A 24155-nucleotide genomic window follows, 5' to 3' on the forward strand; every position below is an offset into this window, starting at 1 on the left:
TCTTTGCAGAAATTGATGGTCAAGGTGATTCAGCCATGAAAGAAACTTCTTACTCTTTATTAAGAAAGAGATTTTTTCCAGCCCACGCTAACAACCTTCCTGCTACTCTGTCAATGCCACGCACTCCTCTTCAAATGAATAATGCTTAAAAATATGCTATTGCTCTAAATATGCATTCCTTTAAAGATGAATCTTATGACTCACTTCCCTAAGGCTGACAGAAGCAAGACAAAGAGCCTGGTAGTAGACTGGCCTTACCTTCACAGTCTCATAATTCAGGAGCGAGTCAATGGCAGCATTGCCAGCATCATTGTCAGCTTTGTTCATTTCTATCCGAAACTTTGTCCTGGGAAAGAAAGGTTTGATCCAATCACTGATGTCTGAGGATTTTAGCTTTCATATCCTTCCAACCCTGTACTGCATTAGTGTAAAACTCTAAACTCTATCTAGAGTGTGAGTTAACTGTATTCACATTTTGGCCAGACAAAACAATCCCTCTAGGCCTGAGATTCAAGGATACTCTACTGCATCAGGCCCTGAAAAGTGTCAACAAAAGTGAATTGGGGGGGAGCAAACAGGGGGAATATGACTTCATTGCCTGAAGCTGTAATTAGAGGATTAACCCCTGATATGTAAATGGACTAAACTTATAATTGTCTGAAAAACTCATGACCATCGTCCATCCTGGGTGTGTCTTTGGCTTTTGCACTGCCCAAGGTGAACCTATTGAAGGCCTTTAATGAATACCCACTTTAATCTCTTTATCTTGTCTGGGCTCTGGTCCAGGCAGGCACTGCAAGGCACCATCCCAAGTTCAGGCTGAGGCACCAGAGCACCCTGAGGAACTGAGGGCAGGGCCTGCCTTACCTCCACTGTGTGACTCCTATCGTGAACGCTGCGTAGGCTCCCAGTGTCCCCAGAGTCACCAAAGCAAACTCAGCACCGCATTTGTAATACTGGAAGATTTAAAATCAAATAAATAAATTAAAAAAGAATCATCATCTTTTTCAAAACTTCACTGTTGTCTCCAGCTAAGCTATTCTAATTTTAAGACAAGAAATGATGGTCCCTCCTAACACAATCCCTGCTCTGAACAGCTTAAGGCTAAATAAAGGCTTAAACTCCAAAGGAAAGCAGCAAGAAGGATTTAGATGAAAAGATTGGAGGCAATAACCAAGAGCCAGTATATATAATACTGCAAAGTTATTTTTCCCATTATAAAACATAAATGCTGCTGATGCTTGTGCTGTTTTCACAAATAAGTATTTGTTTCTATGCTTTTTCAGTGGATTTTGAAAGAAAGCTGGACTGTAGAAGAAGAAATAAATAGCCTTGCAAAACAACTTAGGAAGCATTTTCTGTACTTCAGGGCACATCAGGAGAGAAAAGCCCTAAGGAGGGTTGGCTGACAGCCAGCCTGGTCTGCAACTTCCACTGGTTAGAAAATGTAACCCAACAGGCATTTCACTGTTCCATTCAAACTTGATTAAGTCCTTCTAAAAAGGCCAATATACAGAACAAGACTCTTATTTTTAATTTAAACCAAGATACATAATCAAGATTTAGATTTTTGCACCCAAATAACACTCAAAGATCTTGACTTTGAAGACAAAATGTGTGATTTATTTTGTAGAAGTTTAAATTTCAGGGCATTAAGCTTAAAACCTGCCAGGAGAAGCCTGTTGTCAAAAGCTAATTTTCACTTTTAAGTTCTGGATAAATCCAAATCAGTATTCAGGAAAGAACCAATAATCACCCCCTCCTCCATCCTGAATACACCGAACCACAACATTTTCATTCTGTTTCTCCATTATTCACCTGGGTAGATTTGACACTTGTGGGCACAGTTTACTTTTCTGATGTCATTTTTCCAACAATTCTGATGAAAAACATTACAAACTGTCCACATAAATGCAACTGGCTGAAGAGAGGCTTTAAATGTGAAAATAATTTCAAATAAGCTTATTTAAAGCTACAGATATTTGAAAACTATGGGTTCCTCTCTTTTCATGTAGTTGCTTTCACCTTATAAAATCAATTATTATTAGTAATACTCAGTAGACTTTGGTAAGAACATCATTCCTGAATGAGACAATTCCAACAATGACTAAACCACACTTACCAGAATTCCACTGACCAGAGCCACTTCGAACATTGTGGGTCCCAGGTTAAACACTAAAGCACTGAGAACAAAGCTGATGCCCCTGGTGCCTCTGTCGATGGTTTTTGACAGAGCTCCTGTTTGCCTGCTTAGATGGAAGGCCAGATCCAGGTTGTGAAGGTGCAGGAAAACATTCTTGGCAATCCTCCTGATTGAATTTTGAGCTACTTTCCCAAACACTGCATTTCTCGCTTCATTAAATAAGGCTGCCCCAGCTCTTGAGATACCATCTAAAAAGGGATGAAAAAGTTTACAAAATGAAAATAATTATATTTTCAACTTCCCTTCATGCATGAAATTACACTAGACTCATTCTTTATAAATTTTCAACAATTTTAGTTCAAAGGTAATTTATACTTAATTGGCCCAAGCTTTATGCAGTTTTTCATTTATAAACCATTGTGCACACATTTAAATCAGTTTCTTTTTATAGCTGGTTATAAGAAAGGGCAGGATTTATAATCAAGAATAATTTCTATAAGCATTATTTCATTTTTTAATTGGAATTCCAGAAGCAAGGTCAGAGAATATTGGGAACAGACATCAACACAGAGTAACTACAAAATTATTACAACACTCCTAGGGCTGGAGCCCCTCTGCTCTGGGGGCTCTGGCAGAGCTGAGGACGTTCACCTGGAGAGGAGAAGGCTCCAGGGAGACCTTAGAGCCCCTTTCAGGGCCTAAAGGAGCTCCAGGAGAGCTGGAGAGGAACTTGGGACAAGGCATGGAGGGACAGGACACAGGGAATGGCTTCCACAGCCAGAGGGCAGGGTTAGGTGGGATATTGGGCAGGAATTGCTCCCTGGGAGGGTGGGCAGGCCCTGGCACAGGTGCCCAGAGCAGCTGTGGCTGCCCCTGGATCCCTGGCAGTGCCCAAGGCCAGGCTGGACAGGGCTTGGAGCAGCCTGGGGTATTGAGAAGTGCTCCTGCCCACAGATGACCTTTAAGGTGCCTTCCAGCCCAAACCACCCTGTGATTCTGAGATTCACAACCAGCTGTGATGCTCAGCAATGGGCAGGAGCCCCTCCCTCCCTCCCTGCAGAGCCTTAGCTCCCATCCATGAGTTGGGAATGCACTCACAGCCCACGAGGACAGCAGTTGCCAGGGTGGCCACAGAGCTTGGGGCATCGCCGAGGTTGAGCACGTTCCCAGACACCTGGTTGAGGTTGTCCACTGCATATTTGAACATGAAGGGAACCAATATATTCATGGCCTGAAAGCAGGAGCACAACAATTAGACTTTTTGCATTGAAACATGTATGGATCACGACTATTTTTTTCTGAATTTGCTCTACTGTTATATTTAGTCTCTAAGCACTTGGTGCAGGTGAGCTGGCTCTTCACTGCTGCTGGGATTGCAGGGTTACTTTGTCTCTCTTACTGTTTCCTTTTAAATATGGATTTCTATCCTCAACAAACTACACTGCAAAGGCCCTTGAAGTGAGGCTGAGCTCTCAGGACAGCATGGCAAGCCCAGGAAATTAATCAAGCAGCAGCCATTGCATGGCACACACGGTGCTATGAAACTGTGTCAGCATTTGGAGCTGTTTGCACTTTGTGGTGCTGACAGTGTGAAGAAGCTCTGCTCCACAGGAAACCACTCACCTGCACTTTGCTAACACTGGGTCACTGGGATGGATTAAACCAAAGCTCCAAGGAAGTCAAAGAAAATAAACCAACTCCTCCTTTGTCTCTGTTAATACGCCCCTAAAATTTAAATAATCCCATTTGCAACATCTCTCCAAATATTAATATGGTGTCAGCATAAACCCAGGGGTTTGGCACAGCAGCACAAAAGATTTTCTGTACAGTCTTTAAGACACTACAAATTACTGTACAAATATTAGTTTTCAAGCAAAAAAGTCACATCCACCACCTATCACTCAGTGTGTCAACAGTGGTGGCCCCTCTAGATGTGAAACCCCAAACGAACAGATATGTAAACATACCGACTTCAGCAGTTTTTTATTTGCACAACTGTAGCACAAGAAAATATGGAAAATCTCACAGAAAACATAAAATTCCTTGTTAATGCACCATTGTTACATTGCTCACTTATACCAACAAGAAAGGCAATTCACAGACAAACTTCATAAAATTAATAGAATTTCTTAATTCAAACTGTTCCTAACTGTTGAGATTTGAAAATAAGGATATAACATTTTTAGCAGTTGAACAAGCATGTTATGACTACTGTCTTACAATCACAGCAGATGTTAAAATACTTTACAGCAAGTTGACTTTGCTTAAGGTTGGGCATTTTTTTTTTTTAGTATTTTGGAAAAAAACTTGTGAGTAGATGACAAATTGTTTTACATGAGAAGAAACAAAAAACAGAAACCAGATTGATACAGATATTTCAGCTCTCTCCACCAAATGTTTTGGATACCCACTTAGATCTCAATTGTATTTAGGGACATCTGTCAGAGCTGAAAGCCCAGGGGAAAAACTGTAGATTAACTGGATAAAACTAGATTTTGAAAGAAAAGAATGATAAAGTCATTCTTAAGTTCAGTCCAAATTCAAGGGGGAAGACAGACTTCCAGAAGCTCTAATAACTGTCCCAGGATCCAATATTCCCAGTTTTACAAGTTATGGCAAATAGTGGAAAGTACAAACTTCACCAAGCAGAGTAATTGGGTTTTGAAAATATTTTTGTAAACTACGGACTTAAAGAAAAAAATGTAAATTATTTTTTTGAATCTGTGCTGTTTTTTTAGACAGTGTTTTAGGCTAAAGATTTAAATGCAAATGAGGAAGGAATTCATTTTCTCCTCTTCCTCCATGTATTCCCTAAGAAATACATTAGAAAAAACACATAAAATTCTCAACACAGCATAATTTAGATAACTCCTGAGAGGAGACACATGAGATATGAGGGCACCTGGGTGAGATTAGTGCTGGTTTGTTAGTGACTGAAGAGAGAAAACAGCTGAAAGACCAGGATCTACTTCCAACATTCCTCTGGAACTTGTCCAGTGCGGCCTGAGAGTCCTTCAGCCACAGCTCCCCTTCTAGCAGATGGGAACTGTGGAAATCCCAAATCCCTCTCCCTTCCCCAGTATAACCAAACAACTCCACTTTGCCTTCAGAGATACTGAAACTCGATTTTGGGATGGCATTTTGTTGTTGATAAAGATGAATCTACAGCCATGTGTGTTCCAGTGACAACCAACATGACAAAGTGCAGGTTTTCCTGGGAGAGACCTCTCAGGAGAAAATAAGAATATTGTAATGCAGATGGTCTTCGTTTGCTGCAGGTTCTCACAAATCTCTCTGCAGGGATTTTATTCCTCACTAGACTGTGCTACACTACAGGTAGTTTTGAAATAGAACTACACATATATGTAAAGTCCATTTAAAGAAAAGAGATGTATTCTTCAATCTGCTCTTTTCCACTTACAATTAATTTAAGTGGTAACAGCCTACAATTTTGCAGAAATGTCTTCTTTTACATCAATATAATTCTTCCCAATAGAGTTTTAAATGAAATTTAAAGCCTGGTCTTGGGTTATAGTTGTTCTGACTCCTGGAGGGTAAAGCTTGAATAAGAACAAGGCAGCACAGTATTGCATTTCATTAGCAATCAAGACAGTCTGGTTTCCAATAATTTAAAAAGAAAAAAGTTAATCTTACAAAGTTTATAGCAAGAGATGAGAGGCCATTAATAGAAACAGGCCTTTCCTACTCAATTTGTTAAGTCAATGAGATCACGTTCATAGTAATGGAAACAAAATTTCATCCTTCTGCATAAATTCACAGTTCTCTCTTTGTATTTGCCGGCACAGAACAAAAAGCTTTAAGCACACCTTGGTAGACCATGAAAATCTACCATGAAAAACAATTGTCTTACACAATATATCTGTACAGGCTTCCCTCCTCCGCCTAATGCCTGAAAGCTTGATAACAATTCCCATTAAAAAGACTCTTTCAATATGAATTTGTACATTTTCTATTTCTGGGTTTGAATTAATAGCTTATCCTTGCTTGAATTTATTGGAAAGCAAGTACAGCATTCCATGAAATCATCCCAACTCAATTGCCCACATTTAACAGCAGGTTGCCCTAGAATGAATCATGAGTAAATGAGTTTAAACATTTTTTTAATGACTGCACTGTTTTAAGCTGACAGTGCAGTATCATCTTTATTCCCCCATGGGACTACACTACTTTCAAGGCAAACAGCCTTATCTTTCATTTTGCTCTTCCCAGCATTTTTTGTTTAATAAAGATGATGAATTAATGACAGGCTGAGCCCCAACAAGATAAAACTGGTCCACAGTGAACTGTTCTTTGCCAATAATTCAGTGAGAAACGCTGGCATGAAGATGACTGAATTTATCTCTGGACCAATACAAACATATACATCCAACAGCTCCATTTGTGGAGATACACACAGAAATCGCCATCCCTTGAGGCAAGACTGCTGAAGAAGCTCCAAAATGTGCTCCAGATGAGGGAAAAAGCACCTGGCTTCATGGTTTCTTCAAATTTAATGATGACCTGAACTAATCTTTTTCCAGTAGGGAAAAAACCTAAACCAATCTAAATACTTTTCACCTGAAACTCCTCAAAAAGCGAACAATTTCTAAAGGTTTATTGCAATTATCTAACTCCATCTGAGCCCTTAGAAAGAGCTCAAACACCAAGATCATAGGAACATGCTTCACTGATCAGCTGGATATCGTTATCTTTGCGTACAGGCAGAATTTGCAATTCAACCCTTGTGTCCTGCCTCCTTAGCCAACCATTCCTGTTCTGAAACTGATGGAATTAGCAGTCAGTAGAAATGCAGAGAGTCTGAAAGAATTCTTTAGCTCATGAATAACACATGCCTGGTCTGTGACCAGGAGGCCAAAACCCATTGCAGGCTGACAGAGGTGACAAGTGATTTTGTCATATTCATGTGTTTAATCCAGCTCCTCAGAAGCCTCAGCACTTTCTCCTTGTGCCACAGAAGAAAAAGGGAAAAATCAGAAAAGTAAGGAAGCATTTGCTATACAATCACCAGTAGAGAAGCCAAAAAAGGGGGGAGAACATGGAGAAAGAAAATCCAGATATGCAGAAGCTGAGCAGGCTCAGCTATGTGACTGAAAACACAGATAATGCCCTGTGTACTCCTCTCACCTGCCTTCCTCTTGCATCCTTCAGATCATGTACACACATCTAGATAGGCTATAAATATTTAAGGTAAAAATTTAAAGTGTGTCATAATAATACAACAAGTCTTGCAAGGAAGAAAAGACCTCACTAGCCCTAGAGCAGACTCCATCCTGTCATAAAAAGCCATACTAACAGCTCGCTTTGAAGGCTCACAATACCACTGGCAGTTATGTGGAGACAAAAAGGAACCAAAAATCACAATAATTTGTTCAATGACAGGCAACTGGGCCCCACAAAAGGAGTCAAGACAGATTGTAACTGCAGGCTCTTCAGTAGCTGCACACAAACTGACTTTTGTTTTGAAAGTGTATTTTACTGAACTGGAAGATTTAAAGAGACAAATTATTTCTCAAGCAACAGCACAAGGAGAAGTGAACTCCAGCTGTTTTGTGGGTAAGTAACCAAATTAAACTGGGGGTGTCATTCCTTACATCTTTCCCTCATAGCTGAGAATTTCATAACCTACCTGTCCTCTGTGATTCCTTGGAATTTTCACAGAATAAAGCCAAAGCCACATTACAGCTGCTGTATTTTAACTTGAAACCTAATGCTGTAAATTCAGAGGTATAAAACCTAAAAATTTTTTGTCAAACTCAGAAGGAATTGGCCAAAAGGCTTATAGAAGTGTTTCTTTTGGGGGGAGGTAACTTGCAGCAGCCATCGTGACCATACAGTTCTCTATGCAAACCCCCTCAGAACGAGGGGCCTTTAGACAAAATCCACAATAAAGATGTAAATCCTTCAGACACAGAATTCACTTTGTTCCATAGTGAACAAAGAAATCAGGCCAGGACTGCAGGGAGGAAAAAAAACATGCTGGTGTTCCTGTGCTGACACAATTATATAGCAGAAAAACTTTAACAAACAGCTTGTGTGGTCTTTGGAGTGCATTGTAATTAACCTCACAAGCAACCAGAACAAAGGGCTCCCAAATGGGATAATGACGAAACCACACACAATTACACATGGTCCAGGAAAGATACAGGTAAACTACTTTGTACTGCATTTTCTCCAGGACAAAGTGACCTTTTGTGTGCTCTGGAAGGGCAGCAGATGTTCAGGGCCCAAAGATGTGACAGACTCACTACAGCTCTGGAGTAAACTATTGCACATCACTTGTGTCACACTGACACACACAGTATGTGTAAAGTATGAAGCAACTCAAGAAAAGTTCTTCCCACAAAGGAAGAGTGAGCACAGCTCCTAAGATGAGGGGTAACTCCTTAATTTGGAGTTATCCAACACAGCTTTGTAGTAACAGAACAAAACAAAGAACAGTAGCAAAGGACAGCTAAAAGATGTCTATAAAATTTTTCACCCCTGCCAGTTATGATATTTACTTTCTATAGAGAGCTTGCTGTGTGTTTTCCTAATGAAATCCTTGTTTGCCCAAACATTCTCACAAAACCCTTCTGCTTTAACAAGCATCTCCTAAAACCTGGGAAAAGCTCAACAGATTTTCTGCTTTTCTTCTGAGAGTCTGCTCTGGACATCAGGGCTTCTAGGCTGCCTTGTACAAATATAAAGTAGGAAACTTAAGAGAATACTTAAAAGGTCCAAACACTCAATTATTTCCCAAAACAGCAGTTCAATGATATTCTGATGGGGGAAAGTCTCTCTCTCTCTCTCAGTAGAAATAGAATAGCTCTTTGTTACACCAAATACTATTTGCTAGAGTCAAGGCATGCTGGTCATCAATTTTGTTTTCTTAACACCCCAGAAAGCTGCTTGAAACATTAATAAGACTTCTTAAAGGCAAGGTACAGTGCTGCCACATGCAGGATTAGAGGCTGGATTCATTCACATTCTCCATCATATCCATATTACACTACAAATTAGGGAATAGGCAAGTGGGGAGAAGAGAAAAAAATACTTCAAACATTTAAAAACTGCCTTCAGTTTACTATTAACATTACTAATAAGAGTCTTGAGAAAGGAAGTGTGTTAGACTAACTTTTATATCCACCTGGTAGATCCACATCACAAAACCTGAAGGCATCTGCATTTTGAGAAGAGTTTCCCCCAGAGTTTTAAAATGCAGTGGAAAGCATTGCTGCGTGTTTTGCCCAGGCACACAAAAAGGGGAAAAGTTCACTTGCACAGTCCAGCCATATTCTGCATGTCATCACTTGCATTATCAGCAACATCCTAAACTGCAGCACAACCCAAATATCTGCTGGAGACAGTACCCACGAGTACCTGAGAGATAAAAACCTCTTGAGAAAGCACTATAGACCAGCAATTCCTCCCAAGCACTCCCCTTTTAACACCTACAGAGCTGAAATTTGTCTCTTCTCTCTTTTCATAGCATGGCAATGGTGCTTAGTGCTAATATTAGCTTTATGTTTGGTTAAAATTGCTGTACTTATAAGCAACCCAGCTGAGCTGTATGTCTCAATGGAATTCGCAAAACTTCCTCCCAGTATTTTGCAATCAAATACTTTTTTTATTTAAAGCAAAAGGAAGCTAACATTTGCTCTTAGGAACTATTTCTACAAGGTTTGCACAGAATTTGAATTATATCCCCTTTTAATCTGCAGAACACTTTTGCATGCCAAATTCTTTGAAAGAACAAATAAACACTAATGCTGTTGCAAGTAAAAATATAGAAGATCCTTTCACATAATGAAATAAAAGTAAGAGCAATCTTCCATTTCATAATCAAAGACTACATGAAAAATCATTTGAATGAAAGCAGGGCTGTTAAATACAAAAGGTTGTACAGCTTCTCTCATATTAGGACACCAAAGGAGTCCCTAAAATAATTAATTCTTCTGTTATCTCACAGAGAAATATCAACAGACTGGAGCTCAAATCCTCCTTCCACAGCACAGCAAGACCTGTGAATAGGCACCACCACATTGATCAAGTTCAGGGCTGAGAATGGGCAGAGAGCCTTGAAGCAAGCTTGTCTGACAGCACCACACAAGCAGAGAAGAACAGCCTTTAACTCCTTTTTTCTGTAATTTCTGAGGTAAATAATTAACCAGCAATGGAAAATCCTGGGCTAAACTAATGAGATCAAGGGAAACAAAAATTCTAGTTATCATCACCTTCCTAAACATCCACATGCACATCATCACTTCCCTAAACATTACCTGCAGATATACCCTGCTCCGAAATCCAAGCTATCATTTCTCGTATATGCTCCTGTGAAAAACCCAGACATCTTAAGAGCATAAAAGCCCATAAATACTAGAAAAGAAAACGATTCCTTATACAGATGAACAGCAACTGTGAGAGCACAACAAGTGTCTGTTCTTACCTTGGCACTTGCCAGAAAGGCCAGGGAAATGGCGACCCTGGCCTGCAGGTCGGGCCTGTCTTTGGGCCACACGTAGGACAGCATTGCCCTGATGATCTTCTTGGCATCGATCTCCTTCAGCTGTGGGACAGGACAAACAAAGGCACCGCCTTACAAAGAGACTTGAGAAGTAAAAGAACTATAAAAAAGAATGAATTTTATACAATTGGATCACTTCTGTGTTTTATTTGATAGGAAACAGACACTGGACAATGTCTGAGACTAGGACTGCCTGTGAACATTTCAAGGTGGAAGTTTATATCCATGACATGCCATTAAAATGTTCCATGTTCTCCAGAGTGCAAGTCTGACTGGCTGCAGCTGGAACATAGAGAAAGCCACAATTCCCCATCTTGAAATACTTCACAGAACAAACTGACCCTTCTTTTTTATCTCCTCAAGATTGCTGTACAAAATTCAAGGGCTTGCTACTTCTTTTTTGGAAGATGTTTTAAGATAGCAGGAGAGAAATGCAAAAAAATTTAACACATTAACAAAATAACTAAGGCAAGAAGGAAGCCTGAAATGTCCACAATAAACATCATTTGGAGAACATTCCCTAACACTGGATAATCAGGCTTTACAAAGCAGAAGATGTACATGGCCATGTCCTGGCTATGTTTATTGATAACTGATGCTATCAATTTTAACTGAATTCTTTAAATAGATTCTCCTCCAAATCTCAAATTTTGCTCTAAGTAAGAGCACGATCCATTTAACAAGACAGCTTGAAAAACATTCCTTTTCCTATTTGGGTTTATTTTAAGTTTTGTTTTGGGATTATTCTTCTACTGTTGGGTGTGGTTGCTGTATTTTTTTACAGCAAGGGAGGCTATTTTCCAGATGGACAGATGTTTACCACTGACACTTTTGATAATCCCACTGAATTCCCAAGCTGAATTAACTGCAGCCTAAACCACATTTCCTAATTGAGGACAAGAGGATGTGCAGCAACACAGAGCACAACTATTAGCAACTCCTTCTATGTTGGCTACACTGGGGTTAGCTTGAAAGAATGAGGGCTAAGACAGAAAGGAGGGCAACAAGGGCAGCTAATCTCCCCATTTCAGGCAATATTTTGTAGTGGGGAGGAGGGAGGGAAACAAAAAGTTAGTGCACACCTTTCAAAGATGACTCTTGTGACAGAAGTCAGTAGGAAGGGGGAGCGTTATAATAAATCTTACTGTTTGAGGATAAACCAAATTAGGAAAGAAATTCTCTGTTAAGGTCTGGGGTGAATAAGCAAGAAAGGAGAGGTCTGTTAAAAGGTAAAATTGCTGAGGCAACCAGGGAAGCCAATCCTATAAAGGTAAGCTTTTAAAAGCACCAGGAAATTCATCTCAGTTTTTCTAGTCACAGCTTCAAGCAAAACCAAGGCATTTTGTCACCAAATGTCACTGCAAATCCATTGGAACATTACGCAGGATAAGCACATTTCAAACTACTTTTAAAAAACAGGTATATGGAGATTTGTCAGTGGAGAGAGGATGCAAAAATGCTTCTGTTGTGTCCTACCCACTTGAAAGATGGAGATAACTGCTGCAGCATATACATGAATCTTTCCATTTGAGCCAAGGATATGCATAAAATGTGGTTCAAACACGTGGAAAATATCTTTGATCACCACTTACAGGTTAAAAGGAAGTTAAAAAAATTGGTACCACATTAACACAGAAGATACAAAAGTACAATCAGAGCAGTTCTAATTATATGTTGCTATTGGCTAGGCAGACTTTGCACAGAAAATCTATTAAAAGGAACAAAATATATTGGCTGCAAACAAGGAATCTATTTCCTTTTTTCATGGCTCTGAACGGTGACAGAAGTAAATCCATTTAGAAAAAAGTCAGGAGGCAGCCACTCACTTGCCACAGGCCTTGCAAAGGAACAAGAAGGAATATCAAAGGATGCAAAATGCACACATATTACATCAAAGTTTACCATGAAATAAATGTTACTGTTGTACAGAAACATGAGTTAAAAATTTGTTTAAATATGCAAGTAGCAACATTAAGAATTAAAATGAGCAATCTGTTCAATGGACTCAGGCCCTTTTTTGATTCTCTGAGGTACATAAAAAGGTTAAGAGATGAATTTATTTTACTTCCTTTTAAATGGTAGTAATGTTTTACATTTTCTTTACAGGTCTATTTATACAGAAATGCAAGGAATGGAAGGAAAAATATTATAAAACTAATACAGCAGGGAGCAAAGAAGGAAAGCCTTTTCCTCTTTTTGAATACAGCATGGTTTTAAAACACTATGTAATACTGAAGATTATCTGCAAAAGAATGACCATTGACCAACTTCTTTTCCCTTCTACCCATCCCATCCAGGTTCTGGGACCTTTTAAAGTACTTAAAGAAGGGGAAAAAAAAGAAAGCCATAATTCCTCTTCACCATCTCCATGGTTATTGAGTACTGCAAGGCATTCACTGGGCTGACCCTGTCACTTGGTGGATAAAGCCTGTGCCAGGATGATGAGCTGTCAGAACTGGGATACAAGAAAGTGGTAATTTGACATGAATTTAAGCTGTCACTGCTGATGAAGAGAGAAAGACACAATTCTGGCTCCCCATGTGCTCCCTCAGGGAGCTCTATCATCCCTTTTATTGTACCAGCACAAGTTTCTCCCTCTGCACGAGGCAATTCTTCCAACCAGCACCAAAATATCCCACAAAGCTGGTAAGGATCAGTTCTGATCTCAGTACTCAGCACAGCAGCCACTGCTGTAAGTAAAAAGCTAGTTTGGAATTTCAAAAAGTGTTTCTTTAGTAGTTATATGTGAGATGAAGGTAATGTGCTCTTCACTTTGTGCTCATCCTTAGGGTTCAGTTCTGTACCTGCAGAAGCTGCTGTAAAAGGGGCAATTTAAAATGTCACTCCCAAAGTCAGAATAAACAGCCTGGTTTGTCAGAAAAATATGGACTAGGGAAAGGTGTACTAGAGCTGACAGGTACCTCACCTGTAGTTCTCCTGGAAGTACAATCCTATGGGGAAAATGTAGTAAATAGGGTGCCAGTATTTTTACACACTGAATACAAGTGCATGCATACATGAGATACAGGAACTGCACTTGGAGCAGCAGAGTATTTCCTTCCCTTCAGTTTTGCTGAGAAATTCCAGGCAAACCTTACCCTATTTTTTTTCCACTCTCCACACATTTCACCTCTTCCACAGCTGGTTCTTGCTGCTTTCTCCTGGACAGCTGGTATTTGTTTAGTCAGACAACAGCCTTAACTGACCATGTCCTGTATTAACCATGTTTCAGCTGCATTTATTGGAATAAAGAAGTTAAGGGATTGATTTATACAGGAATAGCTTCAAGTAGTGGCTGAAGGGAGAATGCCAATGGAATTTTACACTGACAGCAAATTAAAAAAAATATCATCTGGCATCAAAATTTTTGGATAATATATTGCTAGTGAGTTTTAGTGTTAAAGAACATCCAACATCCCTTAAGGTTACTTGTGCTGTGGTAAAAAGAACCTTCAATTTCCTTTCTGATCAGAGAAAACCTGGGAGTTTAAACATGTGAAACAGAGAAGGAAGGTTTGAAATCTGTTTTGCCCAGGAAATCTCTGAAAAGAACTTACACCTGTTGCCAGGAGGGTCTTAAAATGAGTTTGAAGTTAATGTTACATGCACAGCCATGGGTATCACTGACTGGAGATGGCCAATTATTTTGTTTCCCCCTGTGCTCCATGCAGAAAAGATCACAGGTGTTTACTGAAACAAGCTGGCTACACCTCAGTTATGAAATTCCCTCTTACTAGAAAACATACACCTCTTCTGACTTCTGCCTGTAGCACAAACAGGTCTGGATTCACTGAAGGGACAACTCTCAGATGAAAAGTTGAAAGAAAATCCTAAATTGAACTCTTCAATTTCTTTGCAACTGAGGCTGTAGGAGAGGCATCCTCAGAATAGTTTAACCAGCAAAGCAGCCCTGAAAGACCTGGATTCTGAAACTGAAAATTGTTTGTCATCAATGTAGCCTTCATTAATTTTAGGGAATATTCCAGCCAAGTTTGAACAAGTTATAAACATTCATACAGAATGATTCTGCAAATACACAAAGCATCAGAAATAAGTGTGCCCAGGAAATGAGAAGATGGAAGTTCTGTACACTCAAGAACTTTGATTTGGCAATTTTAATCACACAGTTGATACTGTCCTGTTTTAACCAAAAGTTTGCCTCATTTTCTGATTGTAATCATTTGGTCTAATAAAAGATCCTGCTTCTCCTCATAGACCATCATCATTACTTTAATGTGCTTCCTGAATAGAAATACAGTCAAAATATACCAGATGTATTGCCATTAATTCCAAGTAAAAATACACACAGTTTAATTGCTTCTCTCCCCTCCCATTTCAAGTGTAATTTTACCAACTGATGCAATAATCCACAAGCTGATTTCTACTATTCTGTCTGCCAAGTCACAGGGAAATATCAGTCACAAACAAGATCAACAGACTAATGCATGACAAGAAAACATATTTTCCATCAAAAGACTCTAATCCAAGGCAATTTCAAGGGAGTGTGTAACAGTAAAATGGTATTTTTAATAAAACAAATAAACTCCTTCAACACTATTATCACAAACATTTGGTGATTTAAGAGCCAGCAAGTCTACATTAACAATTTAACAGTATCTATTACAATATTTATATATCTACCAAGAGAATTTTGGACATATTGTTGCTTGAGGTCTTCAGTTTTTAGGTTTAGTTTTTCTGGGGAAGCTGATAACATTTTTTTATTTAAAAAGAAATAATAATTGAGCAAGTTTTACCCCTTCCTTTGGATCTGTGTGAAGCCCTCCACCAGCATGGCCATGCCAACACATCCTCTTCTCCATCAGTTGCCACCTGGGCAGGATCTGTGTGAAAATGAAAAGTCAATTTGCAAGAACCTCAGGAACCAGGCACATAAAAGCCAGCAAAAAGAAAAACTACTGGTTTGGTTTATCTCTCTCATCATCAAACAGTTTAAACTTGTTTTAATAAAAGATCTCACCTCCCTCTAAAAACCTTGCCCTGCTTAAGAAAACAGTAACAAAAAAGGGATATAACAATCCTAGCAGCAAAGACCGTGTTCCAAGCAGCCAGGAGGGAAAGATAACAGATCCTTAAATACTGAAAATGAGCTGAAGAACACAGAAAAACCTTGAGGTTTTGGAGGATAACCACACTTGGGCACATTAATATGTAAAGTGGAACACATTTAAGCAATAATACTCTCTCCATGTATGTAAGAGTAACTTTACTTGAGGGAAAAAAAAATAGATAAATCTGCTTCATACTTGTCTTTCCTACCAGCATGGGAATGGGCACATGTTATCCAATTCCAGAGGCCCTGCTGCAATCCATTCCAGGGCCAGCTTGGAAAAGAACCTGCTTGTTAAAAACAAATGCTCACTTCTCTTAGTATGTAGCAAAGATTCCCTGGAGAAAATTTCTGAATTTATTTATGCATGTAGATGTACTAAAAAATAACAACTCGCTACCACCATGTATTTTTCCAAGTTCAAAGTGCCTGCCACAAATAATGGAGCTGTTAAACTTTTCAAAAAAGAATCTGCTTTTTGATTAAAAGATTTGCTACATGTTGACAATTTCCAGGTTCAAGTTATGTAAAAGCTCATTAGCAATCTTATTTTATATATGTTTGTTGATAGCAGACCCGAGGGTTTCTCAAATCAAAATGTCGCTTTTTACATTTTAAAGAAAAGCATCCAAAAACCCCAATCTAAGTAGATTTCATGCTTTGAAGGTACAATGACCCTCACAAGATTTTAACTACTTAAGTCAGTTATGAGTAGTTATTATTTTATAATTAAAAACAAAAAAGAAAAGCAAGACAAATACATTTCCCAGTTTCCCTCAAAGAAGTGTGTTACTCAGAAATGTGTAATTTCTTCCATGAACAGGAATAATTGCATCTTTCCTGTGTTTGCACTGGTTTTAAGGCAAGCAGACCTGATAGGAATAAGAGCCTGACTTAGTTATGACACTCAGTTATGAGAATATTCTTAGCTTATTCAACACTTAAGCAGAATTTTGAACTAATAAAACCCTACACAGTGAAAGAAAACTCACAGTATTTAATAAATCCATCTAAATATCACCATGCAAAACTCACACTTTTAAGAACTCTTTTTTGAAGTTACTGTGTTACCATTGGTTTTCAAAGATTCAAAAACATTTCTAGGGGCAGAAATATAAGTTGCCATTTAACTTCAGAACTATAAATAGTGAAACTAAAAAAATAAAAGTAACAGCAGTCTAAACTGAAAGATGCTCCAAAGGCTTAAGTTTCTCATGACCTACAAGTTGGAAAAACAGTTTATACCCACCTCTGAATGCTCCAATAATGGTCTTGAATAGTTCCCTCCCAGACTGTGCCATGATCCTTGCCTGCAGATTGGTGGAATCTGCAGAATAAAACAGGAGGAAAAAAGAAAAAAAAGAGAAATGAAAGCAGAGTCATGCAGAACATGCACTTCACATTCAGAGAATATTCATCCAGTTTATGTAAACAAGCATAACATGAAAAGAAGGCAGATGGCTTTGTTTTTTAACAACTGACCAAAGAAAAAGAAAATTGGCGAGGAGCAGCTGTAAAATAAATTACATCCACACATCATAAATGTTCAGTGACAATGAACTCAATTTCCCTTCCCTGAATCCCCACTCTCATCAGACTTTGTTTCTTCTGTACAACAAAAGCCCAGTTTTCCCTCTCCTCTCATTTTAATTTTCTCCCAGGTTGTCTTCTCAATTCTTTCAAATAGTCTTTTGTCCTGTTTGTCATTAAGTAATGTTATTTTTATGCTGATAGAGTCTGCCATTCCCAATTCCTCTTAGCTCAGCTCATGCCTTGCTTGTCTCCAGCAGGCAAATCCAAGTTACAGCTTTTGCCTGGGAAGCACTGGGACTATGAGAAAGTGGAGCAGGGCTGACAAGTTCTAGCTTATCAGGACACAAAATATGCAATATTCACAGATCCTTCAATGCACCTCAACCTGTAATGCAGAGCTGCCACCAACTGTACCACGCTATACATGTTACCTTGCAAAGCAATCCATTTTTTTATGTTTTAAAGGGCCAAAATAGTTTAACAGGAAGCTGGCAGTGCTTCCCCATGGCAAAACACAGGACCTCTCCTGGTCAGCACTGATGGTGCCACATCAGCTCTGATACTCAGTATCCCATTTTTCACTGCTCTGTGACAGAATTAACCATATCCCTCACTCCATATAACAATCACACCAAGAGCAAAAGAGCCAAAGAGCTGCTCACCCACCCAGGACAAACAGTAAAAAAAGAAAAGGAGAAAAAAAAAAAAAAAAAAAAAAGGGAACTTGAGCATAAAAAAGGGTAATTTTAACCGTGCCAAACAGCAGAACCAGCATATATTTTATACCTTGCCTTAAACATCCTTTTCTTCCTAAGACACGTATCTCAAGTAATAATTTAATGAGTAATTTCAAAGAAAATTAAAACCATTTCTCCACAAGTCATCACATGTACCTGCTTATTCCAAACATTTCTATTATATGACATTATATACAGAGAAAGGGTGAACATCGTAATTATACATTTTGCATTTAGTAGAGCTAACTGGCCTGTGTGAACGATCCTGATACTTCCAAGACCTGGGTTAAACAAAGAACTTGCATTTCTAAAGCCTTTCCTTGCAGATGCACTTCTAACTCAACAGCTTTGTGTCAGCACAGAGAATTCCATCTAAAGCAAGACATTTTCCACAGGAATGATGAGAGTGTCATAAACAGAAAATACAATGGAAAAATTATGATGTATTGGAAAGCAGCTAATTACTGTTCTCTGGAGTGTATACACAGGACATCATAAAAGTGTTTTACTAAAAATCCATCTCTTTTGACCTCAAAGTTCTCAGAGTTCACTTCTGACTGAAATATGAAGCAAACAACATCACAGAAAAAACTTCTACTGAATCACCAGTAGATTTGGTCTCAACTACTGCATTAGATAAATAGCCTAATTTCTTCACTGAAGCTACAAACTGTCATGGGGTTAAGACAGCAAAAACATTAAAGGTTTTGCACAAGATACACAGAAAAACTTATTTTCAGTCTTGAGCCTGGAACACTGGAGGTTTCAATCCTCTCTCAAGCTCCTGCTAAGAATAAATCTCAGCAAAGAAACAAAGAGTTAAACAAGGTGAACAATTTCTTTCACTGGTAATTCCTCTGACCATCACAGTACAGACAGCAAAACTGCCCAAATGAGAGGGGCTGCAGCTCTCCTTGCCACTCTCCACACATCCTGCAGCAAGACTTAGGATTCCACCTTCCCTCACCAGGGCTCCCAAGAGCTTTAAGACTACAAAGAAAAGCCACACTTTAATCTAATCACAACACATAAAAGAAACAGGTTATTGCTTTAAAGAACCAGGAGCAAGTCCTGCTTATTTCAGAATTAAAGAAATAACGCAGGCAACTTGAATTCTGGCATTTCCTAACTCCTGAATGCCTGACTCTGCACCATTATGTTCTTTTAAAGTATTTTTGGATATGATTCTATAAACTCCAAAGGATGAAACAGATGTCTAGTACCAATTGCACATAAAAGTAATGTTAAAGTGTCATGACTGTGGGTAGTAGTTTAAATACTACAAATGCAAACAAACAACACGGATTAAACACATTTGTGCAAGGTCAAACCCACACTTAGAAGCTTCTCTCTGGAATATGATACCTTGTGTTCCAGACATGCTGCACTCATCTCAGGGGATTTTTTTTTTTTAACTAACTGTGACAGAAAAGATAACTTAAGGTGGGATTCAAGTTCTTCTGCAGCATTTAAGTCCCACAGTTAATCCTGCTGAGTTTACAAAGCAAGAAAAGAAATAATGCTAGGAAAGAGAGGAGGAAAATGAGAGAAAAAGGTAGAAATATTCTGGTAAAAAGATAGGCTAAACTGCCACCAGTATGAATAATAAAAACTTAGCTGGAGCTACATTTACCAGTGGCCAATGTGCAATTGCTCAGGACACTTGGATGGATGTGTACAGAGCAAAGGAAGGAACCTTAAAGCTCATCCAGTGTCGCCCTCTGCCATGGGCAGGGACACCTTCCAAGACACCAGGTGCTCCAAGCCCATCCAACCTGGCCTTGAACACTCCAAGGGATGGAGCATCCTTCCTCACAGCAGTTTGAGATGTCCATTTTTATAGGCAGACGTATGGGATTGCTGCTCTGCTCAGCAGCATCGCCTCTCTAAAGGGATTTTAAAACTCAGGGAATTTCAAACAGCCCCTTACAAAGCAGGTACTTAGCAGTGAGGATTGCTGACTGCCAGGGACTGTCCAACTGCACCTTCAGAGTCCAGAGAAGAGAATTTAGCAGTGCACACAAACACATGAAATGTCTGGACAATAAACACCAGTGCCATTTTACAGAACAGAGCTAGCTTCAGGTGAAAATAAATAAATAAAAAACTAAGGTAAAATATAAATAAATGTAACAGAAACACCTGAAACTTCTCTTGCAACCCCTGCCAGTGCAAGGGATATTATTTAGTTATGCAGAAGAACAAGCTCTTTATCACTAGCAGCTGGAAAGGCAAGATAATGGAAGGGAAAAGCCTCTATTTTGTACTGTTACAGTAACAAAAATTTACACAGCCCTGTTTTCTACAACTGCCAAAGTTCTCCCCAAAAAAACTTCTCCATGTATTTCTTTGCTTAGAAAGCTTCCTAGAAAAATAATTATCCTAAGTTGAGGGCTGTTCAACCCTTCCCGTGAAAAGCTATTTTGTTTCCATTTAGCTAATTTAACTAATTTTTAGATTCATTTAATTTCCATATTAACATTGAACAGAATTTGCCATTGCTTTTCTTTTGAATATAAGCAAACCTCTACAAAAAAAACAAAAAAACAAAAAAACCCAAACAACAACAAAAAATCCCCCCACAAGTTTCCTAGGAAAAAACCAACAGCAATTGTTCAGTTACTCATGAAAGTTTATCAAGCCAGTGTTCCAGCTCTCTACTCAGCAGAGATCCTAAATTCCAAACACAAGTTTGGACATGATGAACCCCTGCCTGCTCCAGCCACAGGAGGGTGAGCTGAAGGAACTGTGGTTATGGAAATACAAGCTGATCTTAATATCAAAAAAATGAGGCCTGATCCCAGTTCCTGAAACCTGGTTTTCCCCTCCATAAATTTAGCTTTTTTCCTCTCCAGGATACAAGTGTTACATGCCTTAGGATCCAGAAAAGCAAGCCTCTAATCAAAACTACTGAAAAATATAAATGTGAGGGGAAAAAATATTTGAATCTGTAATGCAACAGCACCCAAACGACTCTACTGTATTTGACTCTCATGGTACTAAGTATCATAGAAAATACATACATTGTATTGCAATACAATTAGGTTTACAATTAATTGTAAGCTTAAAAAAATCTACAATGGACACGAAACTATGAAGTCAGGAGACCAAATACCACATGAATGCAAAGCAGAGTAGCAGGATGAGAGCCAAGCAAATTAACTTTTTCAAAAAGAATGGGTGCAACTTTGCTCTTACGGTCATTTTACCAGAGGTTCTTCATTCCTTTAATCCCATTCTTCTTCAGGAGTTAAGCTATGGCTGTACTATTCACCAGCTTGAGCTGTAACAGGCACAACTCTTGACTGACCCAGCTCTGGTGCCACAAACTTCTCCTATTTGTGTAATTATATCAATTAAAGCAGAGCTGTGGAGTTCACTGGGTTTTACCCCAGCAGTGAGGAGCTCTGGTGTAACTGTGCCACACCAGGAAAAGTTCTTACTGTCAGGAAAACACATCTTCCTCTGTCAGCAAATTTATCTAAATGTCTGAAAAACCATGTCTCAAAAATTTGAACGACATTATAACCAAGAAGTCCAGAACACTTAAGTTTGAGCCTCCTGTTAAGAGTTTTTGGTTAATAAAGTAAATGCTCATGCATTTAATGAAATCTAATTTTCAGCCAAATAGAGCTTGGTGAAAAAGTGAAAATTTATTACCAGACCATAAAAAATGCATTAATTGACCATTTTCTAATTAAAAAATGCCTAGAAACTAAAAAGCCAAAGAGATGAACACACATATATACATATATCCCACAGATGTAATATTAGCTTTCTAGTTCAGCAAATCTAATGCAAATCCACATTTAGTGACACATAGCAATTAAAACTGATCAGCAGGGACTGGCATTTCTCAGATGAAAATAAAGTCATTCAAAAGGAAACCAGGAATATAATTAATACTTCTATTCATCACCATGATAACATTGCTGTTTGTTCCCTAACAGCTGAAATACATCTCCAGGAACACCAGACAATACTGAGTATTCAGGTGTATTTTAATGTATGCAAATACCTGAGTAAAATATTTGATCTGCATCAACTTTAGCTCTCAGCCTCTCGCACAAGTTTCAAAATTAAAACCTCCAGAATTTACCCTTTCAGTCCTGCTCATCTTATCTAGTAACATAAAGTTGACTGTAGTCTCTGACAGAATTTTGCCTGTCAGGGAAAACTAATCAAGGTGAGTGACAAAGAAGTTATTTATAAACAGCAGCAATAAGAGAGGATAAAAAAGTTTATTATCAAACAGAATTACAAGCTGAGAGTTTATGAAAGTTCATTCATTCCCTCAGTCTTTGGGATATGCTTCCTTAAGCCACTTTGAAAAATGCACGTGAATTACTGAAAGCTGGTGAAAAATGCACGTGAATTACTGAAAGCTGGACTTAGTTTGAGATAAAGTATCAGTACTTTACTTGCAATAAAAAATAACTCACTAGGACACATTACAGCCCTCCCCAGCTGACAGACAGCATCCCAACTCCAACCGCCTTCCCGCACACAGCGCCACAATTAGCTGTCAGCACAAATTAGTCCTACACACACATCCAAAGCGTCCGCTTCAACACACGGAGCCTTTCGGTGCCTGTCCCCAGAGAGACCCCACGACAGCCCGGCCCCTCCGCGCGGTCCCCGCGGGTCGCGGCCGCCCCGACACCGGGCCGGCGGCCCCGGGGCGAGCGGGCGCCCATACCGGCAGGCAAGGCCGAACCGGGGGCGCTCGCAGAGCCGCGGGCACCGGCGCCCTCCCAGCCTCACACCGCCCGCCCCGGCGCCCCCACGCACCTGTGCGCCCCCCGGGGCGGCTCGGACGCCTCGCCGTCCGCTCCCTACAGTCCCCCCGGAGAAGCAAGCGAGGGCGGCGGCGGGCGGCGGGCGCAGCAGGGCCAGGGCGAGCAGCAGCCGCCGCTTGCGGGAGGCTGCGGCCGCCAGGCCCCGCGGTGCCCCCAGCACCGCCATCTTGCGAGGCCGGCGCGCAGGGGATTGTGGGACGGCGGCGGCCCCGCGGCGGGGCGGGGCGGGGCGGGGCGGGCCGCCCTGAGGGGAGGCTGGTCCGTGGTGGGTTCGGCTGCCCTCGGAGCCGCCCTGGCGGGACCGCGAGAGGGGCCCCCTCAGACCCATCGTGGCGGGGAGAGAGCGGCTGCCCTGGGCCTCCCTCTGGCATTCTGTGAGAGGGGCTGTCCTATAGTGGCCCAAGATGGGCAGTTTGAGCACCCCCATAGCACTCCGACAGGGGCTGCCCTCAGATCCAGCATGGCACCCTGGGAAGGGCAGCCCTCAGCCCTACCAGGGCACCCTGAGAGGGGCTGCCCTCATTCCCCATGGTGCGTGTCCTGAACCATGGTGCCCAGAGCAGGACAGCCCTCAGCCCCACCATGGCACTCAGAGAGGTGCAGCCCTCAGTCCCACCATGGCACCCAGAGAGGTGCAGCCCTCAGTCCCACCATGGCACCCAGAGAGGTGCAGCCCTCAGCCCCACCATGGCACTCAGAGAGGTGCAGCTCTCAGCCCCACCATGGTGCCCAGAGAGGTGCAGCCCTCAGCCCCTGCTGTGCTGTCTCAAGTGTCCTGAGTGCCACCGTGGCAACTCCCAGAGGAGCAGCCCACAGCCCTACCAAAGCCTGCAGTGAGAGGGGCAGCCCTCAGTCCCACCATGGCACCCAGAGAGGGGCAGCCCTCAGCCTCACCACTGGACTCAGAGAGGAGCAGTCCTGAGTACTGCCACTGCACTCTCTGAGGGGCTGCCCTCTGCCCCACCATGGAGCCCAGAGATGAGCAGCCCTCGGCCCCTGCTGTGCTGTCTCAAGTGTCCCGAGTGCAACCATGGCAACTCCCAGAGGAGCAGCCCACAGCCCTACCAAAGCCTGCAGTGAGAGGGGCTGCCCTCAGTCCCACAACAGCATCCAGAAAGGGGCTGCTCTCATCTTGCAATGGCACCCTGAGGGGAACAAGCACACCCCTGCTGAGCTGGGAATTAACTAGGCCCTTCTAAGCTGGAATGAACCAGGCCCTTCTGAGCCATGCCCCGCTCAGAAGCCTTTCTCTTCTGGCTGTACAGATAAAAGCCTTCTCTTTGAGGCACTGCACTGTTGGAATATGGGTGTCCTCAGGACAAACAGCACAGCTGCAAGCATCGCTCAT

The 24155-nt window shown here is 40.7% G+C and overlaps 1 protein-coding gene across 1 annotated transcript in view; it reads right to left on the bottom strand.

The window, feature by feature from the left end:
- Window positions 1-22973, bottom strand: part of ABCB7 (ATP binding cassette subfamily B member 7) — a 35445-nt gene extending 12472 nt beyond the window's left edge. Inside the window, exons 1-8 of the mRNA XM_077786585.1 lie at window positions 22800-22973; window positions 16988-17065; window positions 15425-15511; window positions 10590-10709; window positions 3242-3374; window positions 2123-2391; window positions 868-956; window positions 259-346 (exon numbers count right to left, since the gene is read on the bottom strand). Coding sequence (XP_077642711.1) covers window positions 259-346; window positions 868-956; window positions 2123-2391; window positions 3242-3374; window positions 10590-10709; window positions 15425-15511; window positions 16988-17065; window positions 22800-22973 — 1038 coding nt within the window. The remainder of the gene's footprint in view (window positions 1-258; window positions 347-867; window positions 957-2122; window positions 2392-3241; window positions 3375-10589; window positions 10710-15424; window positions 15512-16987; window positions 17066-22799) is intronic.
- Window positions 22974-24155: the final 1182 nt, after the last annotated feature.

The sequence above is a fragment of the Lonchura striata genome, chromosome 14 (assembly GCF_046129695.1).
Source record: "Lonchura striata isolate bLonStr1 chromosome 14, bLonStr1.mat, whole genome shotgun sequence".
In the NCBI taxonomy this organism is placed as follows: domain Eukaryota; kingdom Metazoa; phylum Chordata; class Aves; order Passeriformes; family Estrildidae; genus Lonchura; species Lonchura striata.